The sequence below is a fragment of the Sturnus vulgaris genome, chromosome W (assembly GCF_052056855.1).
Source record: "Sturnus vulgaris isolate bStuVul1 chromosome W, bStuVul1.hap1, whole genome shotgun sequence".
NCBI lineage: Eukaryota > Metazoa > Chordata > Aves > Passeriformes > Sturnidae > Sturnus > Sturnus vulgaris.
In genome coordinates, this window is record NC_142282.1 from 63,729,798 (window position 1) to 63,746,810 (window position 17,013).

A 17,013-nucleotide genomic window follows, 5' to 3' on the forward strand; every position below is an offset into this window, starting at 1 on the left:
CAAATACTCTGGTGAGTTATCTATCTTTTGCCAAATTTAAAATTAATAGAGTTAAGAAATGGTCATTTTTCTGCTTTCCCTGTTGCACCAATGTGGTTACTGTGCTAAAAAGAGAAAGGACAGCAACACACACGGACCTCTTTGGGGAAAAAAGGCCAACTTTATTGTATGGACATCCCGTATTTAAAGTATGTTACGTGCAGCTAGGACAGGACAGTAGCTCATTGGACAATTGGGAAAAACATCCCTGGGCCAGTACCTCAGGATGTATCCCACGGGGAAGACACCAGGTGTTAATCTTTATTATGAATTCCACTCTGTTTTTCTCCATATTATCACCTTGGGAGACTTCCTCCCTAACTGAAGCTGTAGTCAGCTTGTCAGCCTGGGAATGGACCTGAGAATCAGGAGAAATCCAGGCCTGAAAAGGATTTCCAAGCTGTAATTCCCTAGCTCTCTAAATGTGTGTGTCCACACACCAACAACATTTACAATACCTTAACTGTAGGAGTGTGCTGGGCTTTGCACCACTAATTAGTGGTTTGTCATCAGTCTCGTCTGTTTCTGTTTGGAGCCAGGATTATTAGAAAGGCGATCGGGACAGTTTCTCTTGTTTGGACTTGAATGTTTATTATATCTTATAAAAATTTACAGGAAGTACAACAATACCACTAGCTGCTAGCTAGAAGTAGGAAAAATGGCTCTAAGCTGAGCCTGTTTCAAGGCCTTTTAAAGCTAAACAGACCAATACAAGTTTAACACCTATATTATTTATACTTTTGACCCAATAATAGATTTCCATGACCCTTAGAGTGACTTTCAACTGACCAATCCAAAGGTTACTACCTAAGTTCCATGAAGAAGAAGGAAGAGAAGAAGATGAACAGGAAGACAAAACACCACCCAAAATTCTCCATCTTGTCCCATAGCTACTACTATATTATAAAAACCTCAAATTTAAAACCCATCACCCAGTGAAAACACACACATCTAACCCACTACACATTTATGATTTCTAACTTATTATTTATATTTACAAATCTTCTCCAAGGTTTCAGGTCCAGTGCAGTGTTTTCAAGGGGGTTTGTGCCAGGGAGCACAGAAAGCTCAAAAACTCCAGTTTCCTGAGATCCAACACTTAATATTTTTTTGGTTCATGTTTAGCTGCAGTGTCTATTAAAAGTTAATTTTCTCTTTTCTGCTTCCCCAGCTGTATGGTAACCAGGGGTTCAGCAGGGGTTCCACCCTCAGTTCCCGTCCATCTTGATGTAGGTGTAGCTTTGCTGCCTCTGCCTCCTTCAACTTCTGGAGACCTTGGTGTCCAAAACTTTTACAATATGCACACTAATTCAGCTTCAATCCTCCCTGGAATTACCTATTTCTTTCTCTCCTTTCTCTTTCCAGCTCCCATTTTCTTTCTTTTTCTTCCCTTTTCTTTTCCCATCTCCTTGATAGCCATCACCTCTTGTTTTTCCCTCCCCTGCTCATTCTCCTCCTGCTTTTTCTCACTTCCTGCCTCCTCTCTTCCTACTTTCTTCTTCCCTCTTCTGCTTTCTCACTTCCTGTAGAATCTAGTAGATTATCCAGCAGAAAATGGTTTCAAACACTTTAGTTACTCTCGCACACCCAGACAGACAGTGCACACACACAAATGAGACACAGTGCACACAGACATAGGGACAAGGACACAGGCGCACAACACAGTCACAATGCACTGAGAGCACACACTGTGTACACAAAGCTCTTATTGAAGTCTAATATTAAAGACTATCCAGGTCACTTCTAAAAGCTTCTCTGGGTCATGAAAGTCTGGTTCTTCCAGTTCTTGTAACCATTTCCTTTTAATATCCAGTGCTGAGTTCCCTGTGAATATGGAAGCCAGCTGTACAGCTTCCCCAGGTTTCTCCAGATTGATATTAGTATATCTCCTGGAAAGTATTTTAAGGCACTCCTCAAATTCATTCGGTGTCTCATATGGTCCTTGTTTCACCTCATAAAGTTTAAACCAATTGATTACTTTTGGCATAGCATATTTAAAGCCAAATAATATCCATCTTTAATATTGTTCCAGTAAAACCCTCCCTTTCCTGGTGTTGGGGTCCCAATGGGGGTCCCAGGAGGGAAAATGCTCTTCAGCAGTTCCTAGTAACCTCTCCTCTGTGTCCATCCAGTCCACCTCCCTCCTAGCAGTCCTGAATACCACCTCTCTTTCGGTATAATCTAATAGATTATCTAGCAGAATTTGGATTGTCCCCCAGTCTGGATTATTGGTTTTAAGAATGGTCTCAAATACTTTAGCTACCCTCTCTGGATCTTCTCTATAGGGTCCTGCCTATCTCACCCATGCCTCAAGGTTGATGGAGGAGAAAGGTACCTTTACCACAACTGGACTATGAGAGTTCACCCTCTCCTGGAGCAGAGCTATCATCTCCTGTTCACCTTTTTCTTTCTTACTCTCTTCTCCGACGTACCATCTTCCTGTCTGCTCACTTCCTGTTTCCCCTGGGTCTTCCTCACCACCAGGTTTGAAAGTAACTCCTGGCTCCTTCCCAACTGCCCATCTCCTTCTCATGCTCCCTGAGTCTCAGACACAGACAAATCTTCTATCTCCATCTGGTGCCACCATCATCTTTATATCATCCTCTCTTTCACTATTGCATTTCAGACAACAGTGCCTGATACCACAGAAGGAACAGCATTGCTTCATTCTATCCTTTACCCTTTCCTTTTCTAAAGCAAACATGAGAGTGTCTGATGGGGCAGATAGGCACACCTTTTGCAATTCTGGGTGCTTTCTTAACTTAAAGAACAAATTACATAAGGTGCTTCATCCCAATTCCCCTCTCTTCTACAAAAAATATCAGTTATAAAAGGATGTCATAATCTAAGGTACCATTCTCCAGCCACTGAGCCTGACAGTTTAACTTATATATTGGCCAAAAAGGATTACAATATCTACGTAATTTAGGTTTACTTAGTGACCCTCCTCCTATCTTTTTCCAGTGGCTCAATATACATTTCAGAGCAGAATTTGGAATATCATCTCCCACTTTAGTTTCAGAAGAAATCACCCCCATATTCAGTAATTGCAAGTATATGAGCCCTTACCGTAGAATGATGTGACAGTTTGTAATGGGGGGCAGGGGGCTTGCCAGACCTGCAATCACTAAAACCGACACAAGAGGACGCTCCAAGTCCACAAATGCAATCTCACCCACCAACACCGAAAACCTTTAAGTCCAACCAAATACAAAAAAATACTCCAAAGCCTCAGCAAACTCACGCTTCAACAATCTTTTAGAAAACTTTTTTATGTCGTGGGCATCCCTGCTCTTATATGCTGGCCTACTCAAATCAACACACACCACTCTCACACAAACACGCTCAAGTTCAAGAAAAATGCAAAGAATGCAAAACAATTGAACAGACTTCACTTTTCAGCCAAGGCCAGAGCTGGGCTCCACTTGTAAACTGAGCATGGGTTTTGTTTTTCTTCCTCCATCCGAATCAAGATAGTGACGGTGCTACAGAGACAGCAAAACTACAAACCCTGTCTGATGATACCTCCCGGGGACAACCTTTAATATTACCAAGGGACTCGAACACCTATTCCCTTTTCTTTTTCCAGAGAACTCAAACCCCTAATACCTGGAAGGGGAGAAACTCCCAGGGGGGGAACTTGAAAACCCCCCCTTTTCCTCTCCTTTGTTTGTAAGCTTACCCAAGGGCTGTGTAACTCAGGTTACCCATGAATCTCCTGTAGGGGATACAATACAGCATCATAAAGTCACCCTAGGACAACCAGTTTAACTCACACAAGAAAGGCAAAATGCCCCAACCCTTTAGATCTCAATTGAACAGATATTTAATAATTTTTAAATTTTTTCCCACATAGAAAGAGTAATTAAAAACCTTTGCACTGGCAAATCTAGAACAGGTCTTTTCACCTTAGCAAGTGTTTTTATCCTGCAAGTGTTTTGAACCTAGCAAGACCACAATTACATCTTGAGTTCTAGCTTTTCAAATCTAGTTTATTCTGTCAAACAACAGTTGTTGGATAGTACTGCTTGAATTAGGACTTGCTAAATGTCTTATGGCTTGTTTTCTGAGTGTTACTAGCCCAAGTAAGGCCTGGTGTTTAGATTTTTCTTGTTCAGTTAGTATTTTCCTCATAAGAAATTGCGTAGTTATACTGTGGCTCCACATGGGCACTGATATATAAAACAAATTATTTAATGGACTTAGTGGAAATTTTTTCTCATGTTTTCACTGCAATGGTTGCTTGTTGATGTTTTTTCTTGGTTTCATAATTAAAATATTTTGCTTTATTTTCCAGGCTCACATTAAATTTCCTATTGACTATCCATATTCACCACCTACCTTCAGATTCCTGACCAAAATGTGGCACCCCAACATTTATGAGGTAAAGTGTTTTTTAAGCTAATAATTTTTTTCTCAGGTATGTGAAAAGGTTTCCTATGTCCTTAAAATTCTGGAAATATTGAAGGTATGTCCTGGTTTAGGGCAAATTTGGGGGAAAACCTCCGGAAGGAGCCCCCAGAAAGCAAACCCCCACGACTCCTCCCCCCACCACTGGGTTAGGGAAGAATTTCCTCAGAGAGAAGTGGAAAAAAACCTGTTTATTTAACAAGCAAAACACTCCCCAGCACAAAAAAATGAACAACACCAGATGACAAAAACTCTTTCACTGCTCTTAAAGGATGACAAACTCAGAAAGTCTCTCCTGCGAGTGGTCTCCCAATTATCAGTCTCCGGCACTGGGGAATGACTGCTGCAGGTCACAGAATGCAGACTCCCGGTGTTTCTTGGTCTTTCCCAGGTCCCTGTCCAGAACAGGTTCAGATGGTATTCAGGAAAGGGAAAGAAAAATAAAGCAGTCCAGGGAAAAAATTGGACTGCCTAGCTAAACTAACTAACAAGCAAAAGCAAGGGCAAAAGCAAAAAGTAGCAGCGAAAGCAAGCAAGCAAGCAAGCAAAACGTAGACTCTCCTAAACACAGGCCATGGGGGAGGTGAGCCGGCTGATAACAAGACAAAACAAACTTTCACTTTCAGAGTCAGTCCTGAAAGCACAGGACATAATACCCAGCATAAACAGAACACACGATTGGGGATACAAGCACCATAACGTCACCCTAGGACAAGGTACTAAACATCTCTAGCCATAACTAAAGTGGTTAGCTGTTTGTGTTTAAATGCCAGCTTCATGGTTGCAGAGTTAAATTTAAATGTTATAGGAAATGCTGTTTCTGTAGGCAGGGATGGAGCCTTTCTCATACCGGCAAGTGCAGCAAGCAGCACCAGCTGAAGCATCATGCCATGAACGTTGGTAGTTTTAGGGGATTCTTGTATCCCCTAAACTGGTGTGTGGAGTCTTGCTGTACTGGGATACTTAGACAACTAGTTGTTTGTACACCTTTCAAGTACATTTTTAATTTGAGTATATACTGCAAAATTGTGTGATGAGACAAAAAATGTTGGAGAAAATTCTCCTGTAGCAGTCAGCCTATGATAAAGGAGTTTGTATTTGGGGTGCTCCAACTGCAGAAAGAACCAGAGCTGGAGTCCAGCTTCAGGAGGAGTCATGCACAGCCTTATCACCCTAGGACCAGAGTGAACAGATACCTTTTAACTTAATGTCTGCTAGTCAATTTAAAGAGGCCCTTAGTTCGGTGCATGAGTGATGTTCAGAGTGTAACACTGAGCTATCAAGTCCATGATTGGATCATGGTACAACTACATAGCAGGTTCAGAAGAATTTTATATAAATGTTTTTAAGAAAGAAGCACTCCCTAGCTTGAAAGCATTTTCTTCATGATGCCGAGCATGAGCTGCTTGAAGAGATTTAAAGTTGTCAAGGACCAAAGCACTAGAGGAAGTGCTGCCATGAGGTTGGTGTGGTGTTCTGCTGTTCGACTAGCTCAGGGGCTTAGCAGTCAGGCTAACCTCTGCTGTTGCTGGATCATAGGATACATGGCCTTGCATCTGGTGTGAATGGACTATGTTTTGTTTTTTGCTGGGCTTTCATCTGTCAAGTGACCTTTAAGGTTTCTCCTGGATCCTGGTTGAGTTGAGCTGTTGTGTTAGAGCTCATGTGAGCAGCAGCTTGAGACAGTTTAATAGTGCTGCTGCAAAGACTGTGAGAAGCAGCATTTAATTTCATTTAATTTCATACAATTGGTTCAAAGTTATCAAATTTCGTGGCTGTATTTGAAAACTGAAGCCCTGTTTTGGCTCAAAACTCATTTTTTAGTGGAGGCCAATCAAATCCTTGCTAAACTTTTGGATATCCTAGACAAACATCAACCTGCCAGGACTACTGCTTGAATACTTTGAGGCTAAAGGCCTTTCAAAAATGTTCTGTTTGGTGCAGCTCTGTTTCCTTATCACAGGTCTTCTGCAGGCTTTATTTGTGTCCACTTCAAACCAGGAATGAACATGGGGAAAGGCTTGCCCCTTGACTACAGTGATCCCTAAAACCTTGTGCTGATCTCATCAAGCCCCATGACAGTGCTGCCCTGCTTGAATTCCCAATCATGTAACATTGATTGTTGTAAGAGTGAAACTTCTCACATTCTTGCTTCCTTCTATATCTTTGTATTGCTGAATATCTCTGCTTGTGCACATACTGCTGACCTGATCACATGAGGAAATTCTCCTGAGTGCAGTGATGGCTTCTCTTAGTCATAATCTACCAGGAGATGGTTAAAGGAGAAACTGGGTAAACTCATGAAAAATATGAATAAAACCAGAATAGTCTGTGAACATAATCTAACATTAGTAAGGTTAATTTCACCTTAAAAAGATATTAGGTTGTACAAGATTGTACAAGCCTGTTGGAATCCTAAGAAGGCAGTTTCCTTTATATGGAAACTGTTCCTGCAACATAAATGTGTGCTTGGGTATTCAGCAGCTTCAAATACTATGTTGCTGTTTTTTGTTGTGTTCTTGACAAAACTGCTTCAAATGCTGAAGGCTTGCTAATTAGCATACCTGGAATGGTCAGCTGCTGAAATCTGCCTCCCATGGATCTCATTTGGCTATAAATATCCTTCAGGTGAGTTATCTGTAGCTGTGATCACTGGCTTGGGCTCAAAGGCATGGATACTATCAAAATGCTACTTTGTGTTTTGGCTCCTGTGTGTTAAGCAGTGTTGGAGTATCCTCAGGACATAGCTGAGACCAGATGCATGGGGAAGTGGCAGCCTGCAATCTTGAACAGAACTGATCTGCAGCATCTCTCTTGTTCCTATCATTAACATGTCTTGGATCAGGGTGATAACGGTCAGTGTGAATGCTGGTGTAAGGCTGCCTCTGAGAACTTGTAAGTCATCTCACAGAGGGCTGCAAGAGGCAGCAAGCCAGCAGGGCCTAGAGAGGCCAACACCTGCTGTCTGGCCCCAGGCCCCATCTGCACCTCCACCTCATCTGGCATTGAGACCCCATGATCCTCTGGAATTTACTTCAATGAAGACTGTCAGCTGTGGTAGATACTGCTGTAGCAGTCCTGCAAACTACTCATGTCAGAATGCTATTGCTGATGAAGAATTGGTTTTACAGGCATCTTAAAGTGTTTATAAATGGTAGGCATTATGGAACTTTAAATTCAGGCCATAGCACTGTGAGTAGATTGACACAGACTGAGGATTATGTAGCTGTATGGGTTCCATATGCTGCCAAAATAGTCTTCCTCTTGAATGCTGGAAGGGATTTTCAGTGAAAATCAGAGAGCATCTCCTGCTTTTTCACCTGACATTTTGAACAGCTGTGTCCTAGGAAAGCAGTGTAAGCCTGCCCCACACCATCTGTTCAACATCCTTGTGTCCTGGGAGCAGCACTGTTGTAATACCTGAGCTAGTAGAGTATGCTAAACCCTTCAATTAAAAAATTCCTGGAACTAACTCAGCTACTAATGATGTGGTGTTGCGACAGTGGTAGGTTGACCTTGGCTGGATGCCAGGTGCCCACCAAGCCACTCTTATTCCTCCTTTTCAGCTGGACAGGGGAGAGAAAATAAGATGGAAAATGACTCATAGGCTGAGATAAGGCAATTTATTAAAGCAAAAAGTTGAACACACAAAGAGAAAAAATAATAATTATTCTCTACTTCCCATCAGTGAGCAATGTCCAGCTGCTTTCCGGAAAGCAGGGCTTCAGCATGCGTAGCAATTGCTCTGGAAGGCATTGAAAAATAATGAAAGGCCTCCCATTTCTCCTCCCTCCCTTATCTTTTATATCTGAGCTGATGTCACATGGTATGGACTATCCCTTTGCTTAATTTGGGTCAGCTGGCCTGGTTGTGTCCCCTGACAGGATCTTGCCCTCCCTCCAACCTACTGTGAGAAACGACCACTCACTTTAAAATTTTCAGAGGTTTATTAAACCTTAACAAATACAACAAAGGACTGAATAAAGAAAAAGGGATGACACCAGGAGCATATGGGCATCTGCCACAGGCTCATCTACAAAATAACTGCTCCACATTTTATACCCCTGGCCCCTCCCAAAGTTTTTCAGTCAACTCTTCTTTGCCGTCCATTGTTTGAGACTACTTTCTTGCAACTTGATTGGAGGTCAGGTGTTGTCATGCCGCGCCTCCTTAGCAACAAGACTTCCCTGTTCCCAACTGCCCCATGCAAAGGGGCACATGTGCATGTCCTCCCTCCACAAGTCTTTTATAACCAAGGCTGTCTAGTGGCAACAATACTGAGGGGGGAAGGGGACTATGGGGAGAACAGAGGATGTCTAAACAAGACCACGATAACATAATGTCTAGGTTTGAAAGACAGGTATTTGCTAAGGAAAGGCAAGAACCCCTTCCCTGAGATGGAGAGTGCAACCACCTCCCTTCCAATTATTATAGTTTGAAATCAGGGGCTTTCAGGCAGAAGATATGGGAGGTAGGAATAACAGTTCTTTACTAATATATCTAACAAGGCAAACAAAAGAAACAACAACATCTATAAAAATTGACAACAGAACAGTATAACTCAGTTCCAGTCCCTTTCTGGCCACAGGCTCCCTCTCCCTGTACTCAGTTAGCAGTGCTGTGGGCAGGGCAGGTCCTGCACAGCTGAAGAGGGCTGGGGTGATGGCAGCGGCGACCCAGGTGTGAGAGGGATGGAGAAGCGACTCCCCCCTCACAGTGTGGGTCGTGGTGCTCGGCAGAGTGCCCAGAGGTAGTAGGATGAAGTGGGAAGGCAGCAGTGTGATGTCTGACAGCAGGGAACATGGCTCCTGGCGTTGGGATGGTGGGGAGGATGCTAGGTAGGAGCCCCGGCCATCTTCCTCCAACTCCACGAGCGAACGAGAGAGCGAGAAAGAACCCAGGCCCCCCTGTCCCACCTTTCCTTTTCCAGTGTCCCCCTATCCCCCACCCCCCTGCGAGAGAAAACTACTGCTACTAAGGTGTAGCCACAAATACTTAGCATAACAATGGGAAAAATTACACAGAAAGAAAAGGGAACAATTTAACCCCCAACATTATCCACCCCTGAATTTTTTCCATACTAATATGCTACATCAAATTAAAACTGTTCAATTATATACATACATGCAGTTACAGATATAAGCACAGTACTATAGGTGTTTCACCCTAAAACAGGGTCTCCTTGGGGTATGCATCGCGTCTCTCCATCCTTTTGCATCACCCACCGGGTGCAACCTGATCCTGGAGCGAATACAACTCCCCGGATGGGATTGTCTTTGCTGGAGGCAGGATTCACCCAAACAGTTTTTCCTAGCATACCTCTCATGTGTACCACTGGAACCTGATCTCCATCTGGTATTCTCAAGGCCTCAGATTGGACAGGGCCTGCTCGGTTAGTGGAACCTCAGGTGTTCACTAACCATGTGGCCTTTGGTAATTAATCTCCCAGTTCTTCAAAGTCCTCCCACCCAGTGCCTTCAAGGTGCTTTTAAGCAGGCCATTGCACTGTTCAACTTACCCTGCAGCAGGTGCATGGTAGGGGATATGGTACACCCACTTAATGCTGTGTTCTCTAGCCCAGGTGTTTATAAGGCTGTTCTTCAAATGGGTCCTTTTGTCTGTCTCATTTTTTTCAGGGGTAACATGCTTCCAAAGAACTTGTTTTTCTAGGCCCAAGATGGTGTTCCGAGCAGTGGCATGGGGCACAGGGTAGGTCTCCAACCATCCAGTGGTGGCTTCCACCATGGTCAGCACGTAGCACTTGCCCTGGTGGGTGTGAGGCAGTGTCATGTAATCAATCTGCCATGCCTCTCTATACTTATATCTGGACCATTGCCCCCCATACCAGAGGGGCTTTACCCACTTTCCGTGCTTGATGGCAGCGCATGTCTCACAGTCATGGATAACCTGAAAGATACTGTCTATGGTTAGATCTACCTCTCAGTCTCATGCCCACTTATAGGTAGCATTTCTGCCCTGATGACCTGAGGCATCATGGGCCCATCGAGCCAGAAACAACATTCCTTTGTGTTGCCAATTTAAATCTATTTTTGACACGTCTATATGTGCAGCCTGGTCTACCTGCTCATTGTGTTGGTGCTCCTCATTAGCCCCACTCTTGGGGACATGGGCATCTACATGACAGACTTTCACAGGTAGCTTCTCTACCCGGGTGGCAATGTCTTTCCACTTATCAGCAGCCCAGATTGTTTTTCCCTGCTGTTGCCAGTTAGCCTTTTTCCACCTTTCCAGCCATCCCCACAGAGCATTGGCTACCATCCATGAATCAGTATAAAGGTAGAGCTTTGGCCACTTTTTCAGCAATGTCCAGGGCCAGCTGAACAGCTTTGAGTTCAGCAAGTTGACTTGATCCACCTTCTCCTTCGGTAGCTTGTGCAACCTGTCGTGTGGGGCTCCATATGGCTGCTTTCCACTTCCGGTTCATCTTCACGATGCGCCAAGAACCATCGGTGAAAAGAGAGTAGCATGTTTTATTTGCTGGCAGTTGGTTATACGGTGGGGCTTCTTTGGCCCGGGTCATTTGTTCCTGTTCCTCTTCGTCGGCAAGACCAAAGTTTTCACCTTCTGGCCAGTTGGTAATTATCTCCAAAATCCCAGGGCGATTCGGGTTTCCAATACGGGTGCATTGTGTGATGAGGGCAATCCACTTGCTCCAGGTGGCATCGGTGGCATGGTGGGTCGAGGGAAACTTTCCTTTAAACATCCACCCCAGCACTGGCAGTCGGGGTGCCAGGAGGAGCTGTGCTTCCATGCCAACCACCTCTGAGGCAGCTTGAACTCTTTCATAGGCGGCTAAGATCTTTTTCTCTGTTGGAGTATAGTTGGTCTTGGACCCTCTGTAGCTTCGACTCCAGAATCCCAGTGGCTGGCCTCGCGTCTCACCAGGCACCTTCTGCCAAAGGCTCTAGGACAGACCATGGTTCCCGGCTGCAGAGTAGAGCACGTTCTTCACATCTGGTCCCGTCCTGACTAGGCCAAGGGCTACTGCATGAGTGATCTCCTGCTTGATCTGGGCAAAGGCTTGCTGCTGCTCAGGGCCCCAGTGGAAATCATTCTTCTTGCAGGTAACCAGGTAAAGAGGGCTCACAATCTGGCTGTACTCAGGAATGTGCATCCTCCAAAAACCTATGGCACCTAGGAAAGCTTGTGTTTTCTTCTTGCTGGTTGGTGGAGACAGTGTAGTGTTCTTATTGATGACCTCAGTGGGAATCTGACACCGTCCATCTTGCCACTTTACTCACAGAAACTGGATCTCTTGGGCAGGTTTTTTAACTTTACTCTTTTTAATGGCGAAGCCAGCTCCCAGCAGAATCTGGATGATCTTTTTTCCTTTCTGAAATACCTCCATTGCCATTTCCCCCCCCCCCCCCCAATGATGTTGTCAATGTACTGCAGATGTTCTGGAGCTCCACCCTTCTTCAGTGTAGCCTGGATCAGTTCATGAGAGATGGTGGGACTGTGTTTCCACTCCTGGGGCAGTCCGTTCCAGGTGTACGCCAACTGAGGCCTGCACTCTACTGCCAGAGGAATGAAGAAAAATGTATTGGCAATGTCAATGGTGGCGTACCACTTTGCTGCCTTGGACTCCAGCTCATACTGGCGTTCCAGCATGTCCAGCACGGCAGCGCTCGGCAGTGGAGTCACTTCATTCAATGCACAATAGTCCACAGTCAATCTCCATTCTCCGTCAGACTTGTGCACAGGCCAGATGGAACTGTTGAAGGGTGAGTGGGCCTTAGTGACCACCCCCTGGCTCTCCAGCTCATGGATCATCTTGTGGATGGGGATCACGGCATTTCGATTTGTCTGGTACTGCTGGCGGTGCACTGTCGAGGTGGTAATTGGTGCCTGTTCTTCCACCTTCAGGAGTCCCACTGCAGATGGGTTTTCTGATAGCCCAGGCCAGGTGTTCAACTACTTAATGCCCTCTGCCGCCACAGCAGCTATTCCAAAAGCCCACCTGAGTCCCTTTGGGTCTTTGTAATAGCCGTTCCTGAGGAAGTCTATGCCTAGAATACATGGTGCCTCTGGGCCAGTCACAATTGGATGTTTCTGCCACTCTTTGCCAGTTAGGCTCACCTTAGCCTCCAGCAAAGTCAATTCCTGAGATCCCCCCGTAACCCTGGCAATTGAAACAGGTTCTTCCCCCACATGTCCCGATGGTATTAATGTACATTGCAAACCAGTATCAACCAATGCTCTGTGTTTCTGTGGCTCTGCTGTGCCAGGCCGTCAGATCCACACTGTCCAAAAGACCCGGTTTTCCCATGCCTCTACCTGGCTAGAGGCAGGGCCCCTCTAGCCCTGGTTATTATTTCTTTCCTGGGCATACATACTGGAGGTTCCTTTAAGAGGATCTGACTGATCATCCTTTCTTCTGTAATACCTTGCACCTTGGTTATGGGAGGCTGAGGCTACCTTCACTTTAGTGGAGATCCCTGGGTTAGTGTTTTCCTCCCTGAGTTGGTGCACCCGTGCTGCCAGGACAGAAGTGGGTTTCCCATCCCACCTTCTCATGTCTTCCCTGTGGTCACGCAGAAAGAACCACAGGTCAGCTCATGGAGTGTACCCTCTTTCCCTAGCTGGGAGGTGTTGGGCTCTAATTTTGGGGTCCATGACTCACACTGGTGCTGCATTGATTTTCCTCACCTCTTCCCTTATCTCCTTCATCTCCTCCTTAAACTCCTGTCTTGGTATGAAAGACAGGTATTTTCTAAGGAAAGGCGAGAACCCCTTCCCTGAGATGCAGAGTGCAACCCCCTCCCTTTTAATTATTTTAATTTCAAATCAGAGGCTGTCAGGCAGGAGATATGGGGATAGGAATAACAGTTCTTTACTGATATCTAACAAGGCAAAATAGCAGAAACAACAACAGCTATAAAAATTGACAACAAAATAGAACAGTATAGCTCAGTTCCAGTCCCTTTTTGGCTCCAGGCCCTCCCTGTGCTCAGTTACCGGTGCTGTGGGCAGGGCAGGTCCTGCACAGTCGAAGAGGGCTGGAGTGATGGCAGCAGCGGCCCAGGGGTGAGAGGGATGGAGGAGCGACTCCCCCCTCACGGTGTTGGTTGTGGTGCTCGGCAGAGTGTCCGGAGGTAGTAGGATGAAGTGGGAGAGCAGCAGAGCGATGTCCAATGGCAGGGAGCGTGGATCTTGGCACTGGGATGTCAGGGGAGATGCTAGATCGGAGCACAAGCCATCCTCCTTCCACTCCACTAACGAAGCGAGGGAGAGAGCCCACTCTGGACCCCTCTCCCACCTTTCCTTTTCCGGTCTCCCCCCATCCACCCACCCCCCTGCGAGAGAACATTATAGTTACTAAGGTGTAGCCACAAATACTTAGCATAACAATGGGAGAAATTCCACAGAAAGAAAAAAGGAACAATTCAACCCCCAAGAACTCCTCTTTGAGTTCCTTAACCACAGCAGAGACATGAGCCTGCACTGGGCCAGTCATCATACTCTCAAAATTTTTGAGCCTGTTGGAAACAGAACCCACTGTCACTTGCTTGGTATCAGCATTAATCATTGCAATAAAGTGGTGTATTGAGCTGGCCCTAGGTTTGCCAGATTCCACAACATCTGCCCTATGCACCTGACCTTGTCAGGGTCATTGTCATGTTGTCCATCCCTCCCAAAGAGCACCTCCAGTACTGCCACTTCTCTCAGCTGTTGGATCCCTTCCTCAAGGGTCTTCCAACGCATTCTATGGTGGTGCTCCTGCATTCTCTCTCTGTGGACAAACCTCTCTCTCATACTCATTAAAAGCCACTCCCAGAGGGAAAGGAGGCCTAGCTCCCTTACAAATACCTGGTCAATGATCCTAAATTCCTTTCCTCAGTACCATCCAGTTGCACACCTGTACCCATAAGGTCCCAGACCCACACTAACCAGGTTGTAAAAGCCTCATGGCCCTGTCGTACAATGTGTTTTCACAGATTATGGAGACTCTCATACAACAGGGACTCGGTGATGATCTCAACCTCTGTCTCCCCTGCTGGTTATGAGGGTCCTCCTTCCTGACCCTTATTATCTAGGTGTCTTGTTTTCATCTTAGACTTCCTAGTTTCCACAGGGGCAACTGCTGCTGGCTGTGAGTGCCCTTGCAGTACAGCTGCAACCTGGACAGATGTAACGTCCGTGGGTTCCACTGCTGCACCATCAGGCTTTCCATCTTTAAGTCAGGGGGAGGGTTTCTCACCAGCTGGGGAAAGGTACTCCTTCAGCATCTGGCTCATCTCATGTATCTCCTTCACTAGAACCCCCACCCACTCTGAGTGGTTCCTTTTTGAGGTGGGCTGTGGGGCAGTGTCAGGCTCTGGGGTAACATCCCTAGTCTCTGGAACAGGGTCAGGCTCTGGGGAAGCATTAATATTTCTTGGGGTAGGTATCAGGGTTGTTATCCAAGTCAATCTTCCCTTATCTCTGAATGTTAAATAGAACAGGTTTAACAGGGATATCAGCAACACCAGCCACAGTATAATGTCATTAGCATTTAGAGTGGATTTGAACCCCTTGAAGACTGGTGGGGTGGACTTCAAAAACTGTGTGATGGGTTGGGAGAAAATTTAGCCTGCTGTCATTTCCTCATAATAAGTACCATTATTGAAGTAGCCCCAGAAACAAACACTTAGAGTGTGATAGCTCTGAATCCATGTGGCCATCTTCCAGAGAAAATTAAAAATCCATGAATTCCTTAACTGATTAACCCACAAAATGAACTGGATGATAGCCATAGTAACCTTGGTTATGAGACTCATGTTCAAAAAAGGGCTTGCAAATGGGACAGTTATAGCAGTGACCACATGGAGGCCAATCCAGGGTAAACTGGACAACATAGTTCCACCTAACACAAGCTTGGGTAACTCAAGAACTGTTATTATTTTTCCACCCCTCTCTCAATGCCCTCAGGCAGTGCCCCACCTTGGGCGCCAAAATCTGTCTCGGTTTGAAAGACAGGTATTTTCTAAGGAAAGGCAAGAACCCCTTCCCTGAGATGGAGAGTGCAACCCTTTCCCTTCCAATTATTATAGTTTCAAATCAGGGGCATTCAGGCAGAAGATATGGGAGGTAGGAATAACAGGGCGGTCTCACGCAGTTGAAGAGGGCTCGAGTGATGGCAGCTGCGACCCAGGTGTGACAGGGATGGAGGAGTGACTCCATCCTCACCGTGTCGGTCATGGTGCTCAGCAGAGTTCCTGGAGGTAGCAGGATGAAGCGGGAAGGCAGCAGAGCGATATCCAACAACAGGGAATGTGGCTCCCGGAGCTGGGATGGCGGAGAGGATGCTAGGTAGGAGCCCCGGCCATCTTCCTTCCACTCCACCAGCGAGCGAGAGAACGAGAGAGAGCCCAGGCCCTTGTCCCACCTTTCCTTTTCCGGTGTCCCTTTATCCCCCACCCCCTGCTAGAGAAAACTATTGCTACGAAGGTGTAGCCATAAATACTTAGCATTACAATGGGAAAAATTCCACGGAAAGAAAAGGGAACAATTCAACTCTCAACACCTATCAACACAGCAGGATCCATCAGCAAATAGTACAAAGGCTCCTTTGTTTTCTGGTAACTCATTATATGATGATGCCTCTTGGGCAAGAGTCACCTTTTCAGGCAATGCTCCAAAATCTCTGCCTTCTGGCCAGTCTATAATCTCTTCCAGAATTCCTGGGCAATTAGTTTTCCCCAGTTGAGCTCACTTCTTCTGCCTTCTTGCCCCACACAATTATATTGTAGACATTCAGGGGCATCATCAATTTCCAGGGCAGTCTGGATCCATCCATGACAGATGGTAGGGCCATGTTTCCACCCCTGAGGCAGTTGATTCCATGTGTACTTGACACCCCTCTACATGAAAGCAAACTGTGGTCTACACTCTGCTGCCAAAGGAGTTGAGGAAAATGCATCAGCAATGTCAGTTGCAGCACACCACTTGACCGCCTCTGACTCCAGTTCATATTGGGGCTCTAACATGTCTACTACAGTAGCACTCAGTGGTGATGGTATTTCATTCAGGACACGATAGTCTACTGTTAACCACCCTCCATCAGACTTTTGCAGTGGCCATATGGGACTATTAAAAGGTGAATGAGTTCTGCTGATCACTCCTTGGGTCTCCAGTCAATGATTCAGATCATGGATGGGAGCCAGGGAGTCTCAGTTGGTGCGATATTGCCACCAGTGCAACAGTCCTGGTAGCAATTGGTACCTGCTGGTCTTCAACTCACAGCACTTCCACAATGAAGGGATCTTCTGAGAGGTCAAGCAGGGTGGATAACTGTTTGATCTTCTCTGTATTCACAGTGGCTATACCAAAAGCCCATCGGTGCCCCTTTGGATCCTTGAAGTACCCTCTCCTGAGGCAGTTGATGCCATGGATACAAGGGGCCTCTGGGCTAGTCACAATGGAGTGCTTTTCCCACTCACCTCCGCCTCTAATACAGAAAATTCTTTTTTCACTTCAGAGATTACACTTCTGTGGATCTGGCATGCCAGGCCATGGAATCCACATAATCTGATATATCTGGTCATCCATTTCTTCCTCCTG

General features: G+C 45.7%; 1 protein-coding gene across 1 annotated transcript in view; it reads left to right on the forward strand.

The window, feature by feature from the left end:
* Nucleotides 1–17,013, forward strand: part of LOC148220292 (ubiquitin-conjugating enzyme E2 R2-like) — a 128,771-nt gene that overhangs the window by 75,597 nt on the left and 36,161 nt on the right. The window contains exon 2 of the mRNA XM_088155562.1: nt 4,337–4,423. Within this exon, the coding sequence (XP_088011688.1) occupies nt 4,337–4,423 (87 nt within the window). The remainder of the gene's footprint in view (nt 1–4,336; nt 4,424–17,013) is intronic.